Source organism: Hypanus sabinus, chromosome 10, assembly GCF_030144855.1.
Source record: "Hypanus sabinus isolate sHypSab1 chromosome 10, sHypSab1.hap1, whole genome shotgun sequence".
NCBI classification, from domain to species: Eukaryota; Metazoa; Chordata; class Chondrichthyes; order Myliobatiformes; family Dasyatidae; genus Hypanus; species Hypanus sabinus.
In genome coordinates this window covers 95,591,790-95,610,224 of record NC_082715.1, presented here as the reverse complement: position 1 = coordinate 95,610,224, position 18,435 = coordinate 95,591,790, and the positions used below count along the sequence as shown (strand labels likewise).

The window sequence follows — 18,435 nt, the reverse complement described above, 5'->3', positions numbered from 1 at the left end:
CACAATACTCCGAGTGAGGCCCTATCAGTGTCTTATAAAGCCTCAGCATCGCATCCTTGCTCTTGTATTCTAGACCTCTTGAAATTAATGCTAACAGGGTATTTGCCTTCCTCACCACCGACTCAACCTGCAAGTTAAAAGGATCCTTTTATTCTCACTGGTTGCCTCCTACCAATCAGCCATGCGCTAACCATGTAAGTAACTTTCCTGTAATACCATGGACTCTTATCTTGGCAAGCAGCCTCATGTGGCACCTTGTCAAAAGCCTTATGAAAATCCAAATATAGAATATCCACTGCATCCCTTTTAATAATCCTACTTGTAATCTCCTCAAAGAATTCCAACAGGTTCGTCAGGCAGGGTTTTCCCTGAAGGAAACCATGCTGACTTTGTCAGGCATTATGGGATTTGTAACCCTGGAGGTCCTGCCCTTTAACTTGGCACCTAACTCCCTCAGCTCCCTTTGCAGAACCTTTTCACTCATCCTACCCATGCCATTGGTACCTACATGCACCACATCCTCTAGCTGTTCTCCCTCCCACTTAAGAAAGCCAAGGACTTGACCTGAAATGCCCTGTCCCTGGCACCCAGGAGGCAACATACAATCCAGATATCTTGTGCTTACCCACATACCTCCTGATCATTCCCCTAATGAATCCCTCCCCCCCCCCCCAAACAATATCCAAACTGATGTACCAGTTGTTGAGGGGGATGGCCACAGTGATACTCTGAACTGGCTCTGTCACCCCCTTTCCCTTCCTGACATTGTTTCCTGTGTCCTGCACCTTGGGTGTAACTACCTCTCTATATGTCCTATCTATCACCCTTCAGCCTCCTGAATGATCTGGAGTTCATCATGTTCCAACTCTTTTTCATGGATTGTTAAAGCTGCAACTGAATGCAGTTCCTGCAGTTGTAGTCTTCAGGCACACTGGAGGTCTCCTTGCCTTTCCATATCCCGCAAGAGAAGCATTCCACTATCCTGCTTGGCACTTCTACAGTCCTACCTGAACATGAAGGGAGAGAAAAAAATCTTAACCTAGAGCTTTTTTTTTTATTTCTGACTGAAGCTTCTCATTGATTAAGCTTCGAAGAGCTAACACCTCAAGATCACCACTCTGACTCTTTCCACTCAGATGTGGCCGCTGTGCTTGAACCTGCCTTCCTTTAATTTGCTCTTGCTAATCTATCTCCAACACAGATTGGTCACTGGTCAAAGTTCTAGTGTGCTGCCGTGACACACTGCTCCCTTTTTCTACTCGGGCCGTGGACCTGAGTGAGATCGCCTCCTCTCCAACTTGCAATGTCTGGACTGGTCTCTGGTCAGAGCTCGTGTCTTCTGAATCTCGCTTGTGACTGAAGGAAGTAGAGGAGGAGATCACGGGAACCTTGACAGAATCTCAGTTTCTGAGGATAGATTCCATCTGGCTCTGGAGCCTTATTCACGTTATTGTTTTTCCAAAAGACCCAATACTTTACCCTTTTTATTACTGACACGCCAATGAACATTAACATACTCCTCACCATGACCCATGTTCTTTTGGGTGGATATGGGTGATGATGAGGAGTATCCTTTTTAAGACATCACCAACTTCCTCTGACTCCAGGCATAGATACTCTCCTTTGCCATTCTGTGGTTATCCTCGTACTATTCAAATATGTATAAAGTGCCTTGGAACTCTTCTACTCTACATTTGCCATGGGCACTTCATGGCCCATTTTAGCACTAATTCATTACTTAAGCACCTTCTCACTTTCTTTATATTTCTCAAGGCCCTTTCCATTTTTATTTTGGTAAAATTTGAGTTTCTCCTGTTATCCAAGGTTCCCAAGCCTCCTTGTCTTTTATTCTTGCAGGAATACCCAAGATGCCCTTTTTTTTTTTTAGGACTCTCACAGGTCACCCAACCTAGTTTCTCAGTTCCTTCTCCCAACTTAACACTTCCAATCAAGGACTTATCCATAAGAAAACTTAATCATCTGGAAAGTGCACAGAGAAATGGTAGGTGAGACTTATCGCAGCAAGTGCAGAGTGATGCATTTTGGAAGGTCAAACAAGGGTAGGACATTCATTGTAAATGGAAGGACCCTATGGTGTGTTGATGAACAAAGGGACCTTGAATTACAAGTTTATAGATACTATAATAGGGCAGCATTAAGGTGATGAAGAAGCAGATAGAATGCCTGCTTTCATTAGCTGTGGCTTAGAATAGAGGAGGGGGACATCATTTAACATCATTGATTAGGCCAAATCTCCAGTACTGGGCAATTTGATTGCTACATTATAAAGAGGATCTGATTGTTCTGGAGAGGACTCTAGGCAGATTAACCAGAATGTTACTTGTATTGAACCAGTTCAGTTATAAAAGAAGAATGGACAGGCTTATTTATTTTTCATGGACTGGAAGTGTCCAAGGAACAACTTGACATAGATATATAAAATGATGAGGGGACAGATAGGGTAGATAGAAAAAAAAACCTTTTTTCCTTAGTGAGGATGTTTAAGATAAGACTATGTAGGTACAGGGTGAGAGATTGAAGGTTTATGATCCAAGGAGGATTTTTTTCTAACTCTTACAATTGCTGGAATCTGGAATGCAATGCCTGAGTAGGTGATGGTAGCAGATACCTGCACAGCAGTTAAGTAGCATCTAGATAAGCACTTAAATTGCCAAGGCATAGAAGGCTAAAGACCAAATGCAGATAAATGATACTAAGGTAGGGCAAATACAAAACTTGTCATGGATATAGTGGGCTAAACGGCTCATTTATGCAGTACAAATATGCATCTTAGTTTGATAATTTTACCTTTCGTCTTTTGAGGTTAAATTATCCAATTGATCCTTCCACAAAATATCCCTTTCTTCCTTGTTAAAAAACAGCAACTGGATTTTTCTGAAACAAAAAAAATGCAACATTGCCCTCTTGTTACTTGAATTTTTAACTGACTAAAGGCATTTGATTGAAATAATGGCAGTGCAGGAAGTTTGTAGTTTCCACTTATTGATTTAGGGGAAGGCACACCCGAAAGCTGCAGTAAACAAAGTTGAAAACAAAAAAAGATGGGATACAGTAAAACATTGAAGGGATCATTTCCTGTCTATGCAGTTTTTTCTTGATAAATAAAAAATGTATTATCAAGACAAGGACTAAACTGCAATGGGGACCAATTGCTGAGACTATAAATATAACCTTTGATCTAGGATAATGAGGTCTGTTCAATTTAATATGTCCAAATGATTCTCAGCAAATGATTATTAGTCACCGATATTGAGATATGAATGATTGAAGGGTCTGTTCCCAATTATTAAAATAAAAAAAGCAAATGTCAGTTTTACAATTTAGTTCAACATCCCTTCTACTGATGTTCTGGCATTGAACCACCTGATATTGCCAGTGCACTACTCCAAAAGTATTTCCATGACAACCTCGATAGCATAGCAGCATAATGAACAAATACTAAAACAAATTGTCAGAACCAAAATTGGCAAGGTTGTAAGGAAGCATTTTAGTGAACAAATTTTGAAGACAGATAAGGATGGAGTGGAGTGAAAATAATGACAGGATGAGCATGCCATAAAGGGATAGAACACTACAGAAACATGCCCTTTAGCCAATCTAGTCCATGCTGAACCATTAAGCTACCTAGTCCCATCGACATGTTATCCTTTTATTCTGACAGGAACATACAAACTCTGTGCTCTCAGAATTTCACTGCTGAAGGCCTGCCACTTACCAAGTACACCATTGCCAGTAAACAACCTGTCCCCATCCACACTTGCCAGATCCTTTCTGATGCCATCAAAATCAGCCTTTCTCCAATTCAGAATCTCAACACGAGGACCAGACCTACATTTTCCCATAATTACCTTAAAATTATTGGCATTATAATCACTAAATGCAAAGTGCTCTTTCCTACACAAACTTCTGTCACCTGCTTCTCTCCTTCCCTAATAGGAGATCTAGTATCACACTCTTGTTGGCACTTCATGTACTGATTAAGGAAACTTACCTCAACATATTTGACAAAGTCTCTCCCATCCAGCCCTTTTACAATATGGAATTACCAGTCAAAATGTGGGAAGTTAAGAACACCTTCTATCACTTTTTTTTGCAAGTCTACAATCTCTCTGCAAATTTGCTCCTAAATCTCTCGAATTGTTGGGTGATCTATAATATAATCCCATTAATGTGGTAGAATCCCTTTCTTATTCCTCAGTTCTACTGATAAAACCTGAATTTACAAGCTCTTTGGTCACAGCACTCCCCTGACATTCTCCCTGACTAGTAATGTATCCTTCCTCCTTTAATTCATTTTGCTCTATCATGTCTAAAACAACAGAACCCTGGAAAAGTGAGCTGCCAGCCCTACCCCTCTTACAACCAAATCTTACTAATGGGCTACAATGTCGTAAATCCACATGCTGATCCTTGCCCCAAGCTCATCCACCTTTCCTACAATACTCGCAGCACAGAACGTTAGTCCTACCATGCTCAAGCTTTTGAATCCTGACTTTGTATACAAGATTAACAAGATCTTTTGCCATAACCACTCCACTATCTGCTCTGCTTCCCATCCCCTTGCAACTCTAGTTTAAACCGCCCACCCCCTGTGCAGCACTTGCAAATTTTCCTGCTGGGACAATAGTAGCCCTTGAGTTCAGGTACAAACCCTTGTATAAAGATCCTACCTTCAACTATCCAAAAATCTGAAGCCCTCTCTCCTGCACCATCTCCTTAGCCACATGTTAACCTATATAATCTGACCTTTATAAACTATAAAGGTCTACATAATTTCTGGCCACACTAGCAATCCTGAGATTACAACCCTTTAACTTAGCACCCAACTCCCTGAATGCACTTTGCAAGGCCTTGTCGGTACAAGTGACATGGGTAGGAGGGGTAAGAGGACTTGATCCTCTTCCAAAGTATCCCCTATCACTACAGCTCACCTCTTATCTCTCCCTTTCTCTTCTTAGCCACAGCCCTGACCACTATGGCGTACCTCTGCTAGGGGCTCCCCCCACCAATCCACAACAGTATCCAAATAAGTATACCTATTGTTGAGGGGAAGTCAGAAGGGTAGTCTGCACTGACTGCCTATCCCCTTTCTCCCTCCTGACTGTCACACGGTTACCCATGTCCTGCACCTTGGGTATAACTACCTCCTTGTATGCCCTGCCTGTCAACCCCTCAGCCTCCTGAATGACCTGGAGTTCACCCAGTTCCAGCTCAACTCCTTAACACAGTCTGCTTAGAAGCTGCAGCACGATGTACTTCTCACAGGTGTAGTTGTCAGGGACACTGAAGGTCTCCCTGCCTTCCCACATGTCACAAGAGGAGCACTTCACTATCCTGTCTGTCATCTCCACTAATAATGTACAATAAGAAAGAAAAATAATAGGGAGGGGGGAAAAAAACCTACCTATAGCCTAGGCCTCTCATCAAAGCATCAATGATCCAAAGCCTTGACACTGATCCACTCACACAATGCTTAAGCCTAACTTTTTAAATTGGATCTTGCCAAGTTCCTAATTATGCATCACCCAAAGTGTCCTCAGGAACTGTGGCACACAACTGCTCCTGCTGGCTTCTTTTGAACTCTCCCTCCCTCTATGCAATCCAGTGACTCCTCGGGAAATGTGGTTCGGGATCTGTAGGAAGCATGGTTGTTTGTCGTCTTATCATTTAAACATTAATTTAGTAATTTGGATTTAAAACTACTTTTCTATGATTCCAAAATAACTGGAATAGAGGGGACCATATGTTAGAGGTACTTACTGAGCAGACAGATATCTGTACGTATTGTGCATGAAGTAATGTGACTTTCCCCTTGCCCAAAATATCTTTGAACTATATATTGTAGTAATTTTTCTTCAAGATTACATTAAAAATGCATTTAACAAATCATTTGCACAGTTAGCATGGATCATATTTCCTTTTGCCTCCTCCTAAAAAGGTTATACTGGATTTCAGCTGCTCGTGATACAAGACCAAAACAGCTGAATGCAACAGAAACCTGTAACACTGAAAAATTATTACAATTTGACAAGTTTGAAGTCACACTGATTAAGCTCACCTGAAATAAGAAAACTTAAAGGCAAAGCCTATAAGTTTAATCATTGGAGTGAACCCTGTACCAGCAGCCAAAAGGATAAGCTCTGTTATTCCTTTAAGTTGAGTGCATTTGAAGTTGCCATCTGGGCTACTCAAGGACACAGAATCACCTTTAGATAAAATAAAACAATTGGATGTTTTGAGAGAAGCAGTTGAAAATATTGTTAGATGCTTACAAACTAACAAATTATTTTCATTAACAGAAGGCTTGACGAACTATTAAAATATGAAAGCTACCCAGTACAGGAGTGTAAAAGACAGAATGGTGAAAATGTTCAGCAGGCCAGGCACTATCTGCAGAGAGAGAAACAGTGAATCTTCAAGTCCACAACCCTCCAGCAGAATTGGAGAAGTTAGATATGTCCCTCTCCACTTCCAGCACTTCACAAGAACCATTCCCCACCTGATTTCCTAGTCCACTCTTCCATTCCCACCAACTACTCCCATTCTTACAATATTTTCCCTTGCAACTGTGGACATTACCACACTTGCCCTTTCACCTTTTTCCTACCAACCATCCAGGGAACCAAACAATCTTTCCAGGTGAAGCAGCCATTCTTCCAATCTGGTGTATTCCATTCAGTGTTCCTAGTGGAGAAACTAAACACAGCCTGGGTGATCGATTTACAAAACATCTGTGTTAACTCTGCAGGGGCAACCTTCAGCTTCTCACTGCCTGCCACTTTAATTTTTCACTCCAATCCCACTCCCTGGTTTGTAGCTTCCTGCACTGTCAGTGAGGCACAATGCAAAGTTTGAAGCAGAGCACCATGACTTCCGACTGAGTACATTACACCTTCTAAACTCAATATCCTCTCCAATGACTGTCACCTTATTGTGGTAGAGACATACTGATATACTGTGTGAGATACTGCCTGGAATTCAGCCTTAGCTCCAGGGTCAGCTGTGGCGGTAAGGTCAAAGGGGAGGTTCTAGACAAAGAGCGATCCAACTAAGACCTCAACAGTCAAGCTGCCACATCATAATGGCAGTACGGTCCCCAGTAGTCCTCTTCTACGTCACTGGACCCTGACCTGCCAAGAATCCTGTGGTTGCTGCCTATGCATTGGCCTCCCCACAGTCATGTACAGGCACACTCCACTAAGGGAATCCACTGACATCAGAACACCATACTCAACTCAAGTGTTTGTACTAATACTACTAAATACAATATTGAATTCTGCAACTTCAGGTAACATGCTGCCTTTGTCAGCTTCAGCCATCCAAAGCAACACAGCTCACACCCACCGGATGTAGGAGATTCCTGGCCTGGACACATCCTCCTGCAAATTCCCATTCTTCAGCCAACGTTCTCACTATAACTGCTCCCAGTCAGTCAATTACCTGCTAGCTGTATTTGGAGCTTGGTCACCCCAGTTTTACACTTTGAGGCATTCCCCTACCCCACCTCCTGCAGATTTACCAGCTTGTCCTCTTTTCAGTTCTGACCCAATGGCTGCTTCACCTTGTTTTCCCACAGAGGCAGGATGAATACTTCTAACAATTTCTGGTTTTGAATTTTATATATACAATATCTTTAATTGCCAAAGTAATATAGAAAGAGCAAAAGAAAGCGGAGCAAAATATTTAAAAAGGCCTGAGACAAAGAAAAAGGCTCAATTAAATATTTTAAATTTTCAATTCTCTGGCTTTATTCTAATTGGTTATTTTATTTAATCAGTATTTTATGATAAATCATTTTTTGCATTTCACTGATGATCCTTTATACACTAAATTTTTGTTGTCATCTGTTTTCCTTTTATATTACCATGGTATTAATTTACTTATACACAGTGACATCTTCCAAAAACAACGTCGTTTTCTTTTACCCCTCCTTTTTTAAAAAAAAAGTTGATTACTGTTCCATACTACCCCGCACCCTTCCCCTCCCCCCTGAGATTTTAAGCAGAAAAATTTCTCCTGATCATCTTCATATTTCACCTGGTCACTTTTTAAAAATTTTAAATAGTGGATTTTGGTTAATTGGGACACGTTGGGACCAGTACATTTTGGCCCAATTAAGCAGATGTCCCAATTAGCTAAAGTTTCACGGAAATAGTTAAAAAGGTATAAAAAAAAAGACAAATTACTATTTAACTGAATAACAATTTATGTACTTAAATACAGAAGTAGAACACTACCTAGACCTCTACAGTACTATAAAACTGCATTATCTTGTAAAAGCTATCAGAATTCATCCATTGCATGCTGCTGTTAACATACAATCAACAAAATCAGTGAAGACACCGTGTAGATAATGGACTGATTTCGTATAATGCTTTTGACAACTGCATCCTCCAAATCTTCATTTTCATTGTAACTTTCAAGACTATTGTTGATATCTTCAAATTCTTCATAATTCCTAACTTGAAGTAGCAAAATCATTTCAAAGGTTTCAAAGGTACATTTAATGTCAGAGAAATGTATACAATATACATCCTGAAATTCTTTCTCTTTGTAACCATCCACAAAAACAGGAGTGCCCCAAAGAATGAATGACAGTTAAATGCTAGAACCCCAAAGCTCCCCCCTCCAATCATAAGCAACAGCAAAGTGACAACCCCCTCCCACAGCAGCAAAAAAGCATCTGCACCCTCCACCGAGCACACGAGTGCAGCTGCTTCACTTCCAGCTGTTTCCTAATATACAAGCCTGAATGCTTGAGACCACAGTGAGCAAAACGGTTCCAAATTGCCTTGCTCAATTCTCACCAACAGTGACAAAAAAAAACACTGCTTTTGGAACACAAACACATGCAACGGATGCTATTTTAAAAACTACTTGCTCTAAGTATGGTGTAGTGTTAAACAGCCACACACATGCATGCAACATATGCTAGTGGAAATATTTTAGCAATTGTCTCTGGTCCCAATTATATAGTGTCCCAAATAAACAAAGGGAATTGTGGCTATTTTTTCCAATTAGTTTTTGTTCTTTAAAAGTTGTCCCCAATAAGCAGCTGTGCTGGTTAACCAATAGCCCAACTAACCAGAATCCACTGTACATCTTACTATTGTTCTCCCACAACTGCTGTTTAGTATTTTTTATTTCTTTCCCCAATTCCAATCTCATACCTCTAACATCAGTATTTTCTTCTTATGAATTGTTTTTCTTGTTTTGATTAAGTATAAACTTACAATTTTGAACGCTAATTAATCCCCAGGCATACATTCTTTATCGGGCACAATGTATTTATCATTACTAGATCTATAAGTAATTCTCCTCATTGGGCTTCCCGGAGTCATTGAAAAGTATAGACAGAAACAGGCCCTACAGCCCATCTAGTCCTGTCAAACCACTTAAACTACCTGCTCCCATCGACCATAGCTCTCTACACCCTTACCATCCACGCAGCTATCCAAACTTCTCTTAAATGTTGAAATTGAGCCCAACGGGGCTCAATGATGATTCCTCTGAGTTCATCTGCAAAAACAGTTTAACTTCTACCTTTCACATATGAGAATACCTGCAGATGCTGGAAATCCTAGTACCACACACAACATGCTGGAGGAGCCAGGCAGCATCTATGGAAAAAAAAAGTAAATAGTCGACGATTTGGGCCGAGACCCTTCATCTTTTTCATAGATGCTGCCTGGCCTGCTAATTTCTACTTTTGATGTCGCTTTTTCCTTTTCAGGGTGGGTGGGGTTCTGTTAAAGATCCTGACCTGGAGTTACACTCAGACTTCAGCTCTTTGCAGTGGTGGGACCTGCTCTCAGGGGCTCTCAACTGGACACTTCTTGAAATCCCAAGGACATGGCTTAGTAGATGAATGCACCTTTGGGGTTCTGAGGTTTCACAGCCCTGTAGACAGGTTAATTCTATGCTGGTGCCACCAACTGAAGCACCTCAGGAGCAAAACAGAACATTGGGAGCAGTGGATCAGCTGTCAGAGGCTCTGTACTTGGTGAATCTCTTTCCCTTTCTCAGTAGTTGGAAGTGTTTGTTGCCGAATCTCAGGTCAGATAACGGAAACAAAGTGGCGAGGCAGACTTTTAACACTGTAAGTAAGCGAGTTGTTTTGTTATGTCTCCCCTCTCGCTGTGAAAGGGGACACTTTTTCCCCTTTATTAATGGGGAGCCTGTGGTATGTCGAATTGTTAAGTGAATGTTTAGTATTTGTTGTACTGCAGATCATGGTCTTTATTGGTGGCTTGCTTGGTGGGTGGAGGGTGCTAATGCTTTGTTTGCTGAAGTGGTGGAGGGGGAGGGTCATTGCTTTGCTACTGCTTGTGTGGGGGGAGCAGTGGGGTTTTGAGGTTCTAATGCTTTTACTGTCATTCATTCTTCTGTTCTCTGCGAGGAACAAGAATTTCAGGATGTATATTGTACACATTTTTCAGCTATTAAATGAAACTATTGAACATGCACCATTTGTGCTGGTAGCTTGTTCCACACTCTCATGAACCACTGAGTGAAAGTTTCCCTTAAACTTTTCACATTTAACCCATGACCTCTGGTTGTAGGTCCACCCAACTCAGCAGAAAAAGCCTGCTGGCATTTATCCTACCTATACTCCTTATAATTTTGATTACTTCTATCAAATCTCCTTTTAGTCTTCCAAGTTCCAAGAAATAAAGCCCAACCTATTCGATCTTTTCCTTATAACTCAGGTCCTCCAGTTCCGGCAATATCCTTGAAAATTTTCTCTGTACTCTTTCAATGTTATTTACTTCTTTCTTGTAGTTAGGTGACCAAAACTGTACACAATACTCATCAATGTCTTATACAATGTCAACAAAACATCCTATCTCCTATACTCATACTTCAATTTATGAAAGTTAATGTGCCAAAACCTTTGTTTATGACCCTATCTACCTGTGATGCTACTTTCAATGAATTATAGACCTATATTCCCAGATCCTTTTGCTCTACCGCATTCCTCAGTTCCCTGTGTAAGATCTATGCTGGTTAGTCCTACCAAAGTGCAACACCTCGCATTTGTCTGCATTAAATTCCATCCACAATTTTTCCAGCTGGTCCAGATCCTGCTGCAAGCCATGATAGCTTTGTTCACTGTCTACTACATCCCCAACCTTGGTGCCGTCTGAAAATGTGCTGATCCAGATCATTGATATAAATCCCAAACAACAATGGACCCAGCACAGATTCCTGCAGCACTCCAATAGTCACAAGCATCCAGTCAGTGAGGCAACTATCTATGACCACACTTTGGCTCTGCTCGTTAAGCCAATGTTTAGTCTATTTACTACCTCATCTTGAATGCCAACTGACTGAACCTTCTTGACCAACCACCCATGGAAGATCTTGTCGACGGCCTTGCTAAGGTCCATATAGGCAACATCCACTGCCTTGCCTTCATCAACTTTCCTGGTAATTTCCTTAAAAATCACTAAGATTGGTTTGACACTCCCTACCATGCGCAAAGCCATGTTGACTATCCCTAATCAGTCAGTCCTTGTTTATCCATATATTTATATACCTTGTCCCTTTTAAAAAAAAACCTTACAATAACTTTCCCACTACTGATGTCAGACTCACCAGCCTATAATTTCCTGGTTTATTTTGAGAGCCTTCCTAAAATAGTGGAACAACATGGGCTATCGTCCAATCTTCAGGTACCTCACATGTTTTTAAGGATGAAATTTAAATATCTCTGCTAGGGCCCCAACAATTTCTGCACTTGCCTCCTGCAAAGAACAAGGGAACACCCTGTCAGGCCCTGAGGAGTTATCTAATGCAATTGTGACCACCAGGGGCAAAGTTCCCCTACACCTGCCACGTCTCATTCCCTAATAGCAGATCAAATATCACACACTCTCTTTGGGACTTCTATGATCTGATTAAGGAACTGTTCCAGAACACATTTGATGAACTCTATCCCATCTAGTCCTTTTTCAGTATTCAAATCCCATGGCCTGCCAGTATCTGCCCTCATTTCACCATCAACCCAATATGGAAACTAGAGCAATAATCTCTGCCCAGAATATCATTGCAAACCTTTCTGGAGGGAAACACTTCAGCAAAGTGCACTGAGTACGTACACACACACACAGTTGCTTACAGAATTAATTACAGGTTATATGTAAAAATACATGAATGGCATATATCATCACACCACCACATTGTATGTGCACAGATCAGTAAAAGTAAAAAGCAGAGTACATATTTATACTGAGTCTCATGTTTTGCTTTAAATTAGTTCAGAAATTCAAAACATAACAGCTATCCCACTGCCTTTGTGCAATACTGAATTTTCAGCACTAATCTTTATAAATCCATATTTCAGTTATTCACCCTACCTTACAATATCAGCTACATTATAATTGATTTGCTTTTTTGTTCTGAATTGTTAAGTAGATCTAATTATTTTCCAATTGAGCATTAGGTACCAATGTGTCCCAGTTTGATATTTCTTTGAAGTAACGGGGATGGGTAATCGCAATGAAGGTGACATGGGTCTGGGTTTTGGATTACACTGATTGAAAACTTTACCCAAAGTGGTCTAGTGACTTAGTAATAATCATTTTCAGGCTATTTTCTACCTGGACCACAACAAACTAAATGCCCTTCTGAACAGCTAATATTTTTTTGAAAATGCTACAAGCTTTTGCCAAGTCTCAATATGTTCCACATTCTGGACCTTGTTGTTTGTATTCTGAGATGACAATATGGATGAACAGGAGAATACAAAAGAGCAAGCTTTAAAAAAAAAACTTTGATTTCTACATCGAGTTTTCATTTTTCCCTGTGTTTTGTGATAAATTTGCAGATTTCTATTTTAATGTTGATTTTTACTTTCAATCTTCTCAAACAGCCAATGGCCCAATTTATAGCCAAAAAGTAGTAAAATATGATTACTCCATTTCAAATAACTGGCTAAACTATACCCAGAGGTGGTAAATTCTTTGCTAGTTGATCCAGATTGACAGTGCATGGGTAAATAAACTTTCTAAAGGGTTAATTTAAAGTGCATAATATTCAGAACAGCCAGTTTGTAGCTGGAGTAACATCTAATAGCCATAATGAATTCTAAAGCATATGCATGTATTTTAAACTGTAACTGTGATTACTTGGATAGAATTTATCTGAAAAATGCAACAAAAACAGTTTCTCATTTTTAGTGCTTAATTAGAATTTTGGCAAATAAAAACTACATAAAACAGACAATATTAACAGAATTTAATGCAAAATGCAAGCAATAATGAGAACTGCTTAATTTAGACATTGGTTGTTATTGATCTTTGCTTGTTCTGAGAAGTTACAAAGACACTTAATGTCAGGAGGATCACTATACCCCAAAACATTAATACTTTATGACTGACAAATATAGCTTTAAAGCATTTAATATGTAGGGCTTCCTGCCACAGGGACAGAACTGTACAGTATTTTTAATAATATGCTAAGACTATATGCTAATATGCTAATCTAATGAAATTTGTAGCTCAATCATAATATGAAGACCCCACCCACCCCAACCAGAAGCCGCGGATTCACCAAGAGATTTGAAAGCTGCTGAGAACTAGATCAGTGACATTCAGGACTGGGTGACCCAGGAAAGTACAAGAGGTCAGATATAACCTGGGGAAGGTTATCTTTCATATAAAGTGACAATTCTTGAATCAAATAAGCTTGAATCAAAGAAGGATGCTCAACAACTGTGACAGGGCTTGAATGTCATCACTTCCTATAATGGACAACCAAGCAACATAAATAACAATAAGCTTTTTCTCCCAGATGAGCTCAATGACTTCTATGCTGAATATCTTCTATTGCCCAACAAAACGTGGAAGCACCTTCATAAATGCCCACAACCCCCGAATACTGTGTGTTCTCAATCTCTGAAGATGATGTCAGAGCATCCTTCAGGAGGGATGAATCCACTGAAAGCATCTACCACAAACAACATACTTGACCAAGTACTGAAGACCTGTGCTAATCAACTGGCTGGAGTGTTCATGGACACCGTCAAATTCTTGCTTCAGCAGACTAAGGTACTCACCTACTTCAAGTAGGCTTCAATAATACTATTGCTCAAGAAGAATGTGGTAACCTGCCTCAATAATTATCCTCCAGGAGCATTTATATCCACTGTGATGAAAGGCTTCAAGAGGATGGCCATGAAGCACATCAACTCCTGCCTGAGGAGTGACCTGGATCTACTCCAATTTGTCTAATGTCACCAGTGATGCTCTCTAGCACTTGACCAACGAAGATGCACACATAAGGATGCTCTTCACTGACAACTCAGCATTCAATACTAAAGTCCTCTCAAACTCAAAACCCATCACTAAGCTCCAAGACCTGGGCCTCAATATTACCTGTGTAACTGGATTCTCGATTTCCTTACTGCCATACCCCAGTCTATATGGATTGGCCATCATTTTCAATACTTATCATTAGTATAGTGCACAAAACAGCTGTGTATGTAGCCCCCTACTTTGCACTTATGATTGTGTGGCTAATAAGTACAATTCCTGCATTTTAAAAGGCAGGACTTCTTTTCAGAGCGGGCAGTGGAGTCTGTGGAAGCAGAGTCCTGGGCTTTGGCTAAGTGGGCTTCGGCGTAAGGAGACTTCGGTAAGCCTGTGTGATTGCTCGCTGAGGGGAAGAAGGTAAGGTCGCTCGGTGCTTTTTAGACTTATTCTATCAATCCAGTTCAGGTATGGGGGAGACAGTCAGAGCAGTGGTGTGCTCCGTATGCAGTATGTGGGAGGTCAGGGTCAACACAGTTGTCCCTGATGACCACACCTGTAAAAGGTGCGTCCAGCTGCAGCTCCTACCAGCCCGAGTTAGGGAGTTGGAGCGGGAGCTGGATGAACTACGGATCATTCGGGAGGCAGAGGCAGAGATAGATAGGAGTTATCAGGAGGTAGTCACACCAAAAATCCAAGAAGTAGGCAGATGGGTGACGGTCCAGAGAGGCAGGGGGAGCAGGCAGAGAGAGCAGAGCACCCCTGCGGCCATTCCCATTAACAATAAGTATACCGTACGGGATACTGTTGATGGGGATGACCTACCAGGAATGAGTTGTAGTGGTCCTGCCTCTGGCACAGAGGTTGAACCCTCAACTAGGAAGGGGAGGAGGGAAGAGAAGAAAGCGATAGTTTTAGGGGATTCTATAGTCAGGGGAGCAGATAGGAGATTTTGTGGGGCAGATCGGGAGTCTCGGATGGTATGTTGCCTCCCTGGTGCCAGGGTCCGGGACATCTCAGATCGGGTGCAGGCTATTCTTGAGAACGAGGGCATGAACCCAGATGTAGTGGTCCATGTAGGGACCAACGATGTAGGTAAGGTGAGTGAGGGGGTCCTGCTTAGAGAGTTCAGGGAGTTAGGAGTGAAGCTGAAAGGCAGGACCTCCAGGGTGACAATCTCGGGATTGCTACCTGTGCCACGTGCGAGTGAGGCGAAGAATAGAATGATTATGCACATTAATACGAGGGTGAGAGCATGGGGCAGGAAGGAAGGGTTCAGGTTTTTGATAATTGGTCTTTGTTCCAGGACGTTGGGATCTGTTTCGAAGGGACGGTCTACATCTGAACTGGAGGGTTACTAACATTCTTGCAGGAATGTTTGCCAGTGCTGCTCGGGGGGGTTTAAACTAGATGTGCAGGGGGCAGGGATCCAGAATACGAGAGAAGATGATATGATGAAGGATAAGGGACAGGTGGGGAATACACTTTTCCCAAATATTAATTGTGTAAAGGAGAAAGGTGAGACAGAACATGTGTTGGAAAAGTTACATGTACAGAGGGTTGGTCAGAAGGAGCATGGGGATAAATGTGTAGAAGGTTTGGGTGATCTTGAGAAGGTCATCAAAATTCAAGGTGCAATTAGCCCGATGGAAGTTCAAGGAGCTGGGTTAGGTACATTAGACAGTGTTTTAAGCAAAGAGAGGAGGAATGGGCTAAGAATTCTATACTTGAATGCGCGTAGTGTCAGAAATAAGACAGATGAGCTTGAAGCTCAGATGAAAATGGGGAACTACGATATTGTTGGGATAACGGAGAGATGGCTGCAAGGGGATCAGGCCTGGGAATTGAGTGTACCAGGGTATACGTGCTATCGTAGAGACAGAAATATGGGAAGAGGGGGTGGGGTGGCCCTGTTGGTGAGGAATGAGATTCAGTCCTTAGCAAGAGGTGACTTGGGAACAGGGGAAGTAGAGTCTGTGTGGATTGAGCTGAGGAACAGTAAGGGTAAAAAGACCTAATGGGTGTTGTGTACAGGCCCCCAAACAGTAGCGTGGATATTGGGTACAAGTTGATTAGGAAGTTAACATTGGCATGTGCTAAAGGTAATGCAGTCGTTATGGGAGATTTCAACATGCAGGTGAACTGGGAGAATCAGGTAGGTGCTGGACCCCAGGATAGGGAGTTTGTGGAGCGTCTAAGGGATGTATTTTTGGAACAGCTTGTGCTTGAGCCAACCAGGAACGAGGCTATTTTGGACTTGGTGATGTGAAATGAACAGGAAGTGATAAGTGATCTTGAAGTAAAGGAGCCATTAGGAAGTAGTGATCATAACATGATAAGTTTTTATCTACAATTTGAGAGGGATAAGGGCAGATCAGAGGTGACAGTGTTGCAATTAAATAAAGGAGACTACGGAGCCATGAGGGAAGAGCTGGCCAAAGTTAAATGGGCGGATGCCCTGGCAGGAAAGACAGTGGATCGCAGTGGCAGATATTCTTGGGGATAATACAAAAGATGCAAAAGCAGCTCATTCCAATGAGAAGGAAGGGTTCAAAGAGGGGGAAGGGGCCACAGTGGTTGATAAAGGAAGTCAGAGATTGTATAGCATTAAAGAAAAAGAAGTATGACAGGGCTAAGATGAGTGGGAATACAGATGATTGGGAAAGTTTTAAGGAACAGCAGATCTTAACTAAAAAAGCAATATGGAGAGAAAAAAATCAGGTATGAGCTCAGTCTAGCCAGGAATATAAAAGGGGATAGCAAAAGCTTTTTTAGCTATGTGAAGAGAAAGAAGATAGTTAAGAACAATGTTGGCCCCTTGAAGAATGAATTGGGAGAAATTGTTATAGGAAACAGGGAAATGGCAACAGAATTTAATGCGTACTTTAGATCTGTCTTCACCAGGGAGGACACAAGCAATCTCCCAGATGTATGGATGGGCCAGGGTCATAAGATATCAGAAGAATTGAAACAGATTGACATTAGGAAAGAAACTATGATGAGTAGACTGAAGACTAATAAATCCCCGGGTCCAGATGGTCTGCATCCGAGGGTTCTAAAAGAGGTGGCTCAGGAAATTGCGGATGCATTGGTAATCATTTTCCAATGTTCCTTAGATTCAGGATCAGTTCCTGAAGACTGGAGAGTGGCTAATGTTGTCCCACTTTTCAAGAAGGGAGGGAAGGAGAAAACGGAGAACTATCGCCCTGTTAGCCTAACGTCAGTCGTGGGGAAGATGCTCGAGTCCATTATTAAGGACAAAATAGTGGCATATCTTGATGGCAGTAATAGGATTAGGCCGAGCCACATGGATTTACCAAGGGCAAATCATGCTTGACTAATCTGTTGGAGTTTTTTGAGGGTGTAACTAGGATGTTAGACGAGGGTAAGCCAGTGGATGTTGTTTACCTAGATTTTCAGAAGGCATTCGATAAGGTGCCACATAGGAGATTGGTGAGTAAAATCAGAGCTCATGGCATTGGGGGCAGGGTTTCAACATGGATAGAAAACTGGTTGGCAGATAGAAAGCAAAGGGTAGCAGTGAATGGGTGTTTCTCGGACTGGCTGGAGGTGACTAGTGGGGTACCACAGGGCTCTGTATTGGGACCACAGCTCTTTACAATTTATGTCAACAATTTAGATGAGGGCATTGAAAACTATATCAGCAAGTTTGCTGACAATACTAAACTGGGTGGCAGTGTGACATGCGAAGAGGACGTTAGGAAAATACAGGGAAACTTGGATAGGCTGGGTGAGTGGGCAGATACTTGGCAGATGTCATTCAATGTGAATAAATGTGAAGTTATCCACTTTGGAAGCAGGAACAAGAGGGCAGAGTATTGTCTGAACGGTGTAGAGTTAGGTAAGGGAGAAATGCAAAGAGACCTAGGAGTCCTAGTTCATCAGTCAATGAAGGTGAATGAGCAAGTGCAACAGGCAATGAAGAGGGCAAATGGAATGTTGGCCTTTATTACAAGGGGAATTGAGTACAAGAGCAAGGATGTCCTTCTGCATTTGTACAGGGCCCTGGTAAGACCACACCTGGAATATTGTGTACAGTTTTGGTCTTCAGGTTTAAGGAAGGACATTCTGGCAATTGAGGAAGTGCAGCGTAGATTCACTAGTTTGATTCCTGGGATGGCAGGGCTGTCTTACGCAGAGA

At 41.6% G+C, this 18,435-nt stretch overlaps 1 protein-coding gene across 3 annotated transcripts in view; it reads right to left on the bottom strand.

The window, feature by feature from the left end:
• Positions 1-18,435, bottom strand: part of LOC132400862 (cytochrome b5 reductase 4) — a 126,517-nt gene that overhangs the window by 47,293 nt on the left and 60,789 nt on the right. For 2 of the 3 annotated variants that reach the window (XM_059982340.1, XM_059982338.1), the window contains exons 13-14: positions 6,080-6,227; positions 2,809-2,895 (exon numbers count right to left, since the gene is read on the bottom strand). In XM_059982340.1, coding sequence (XP_059838323.1) covers positions 2,809-2,895; positions 6,080-6,227 — 235 coding nt within the window. The remainder of the gene's footprint in view (positions 1-2,808; positions 2,896-6,079; positions 6,228-18,435) is intronic. The other variant, XM_059982339.1, reaches the window with a different exon arrangement.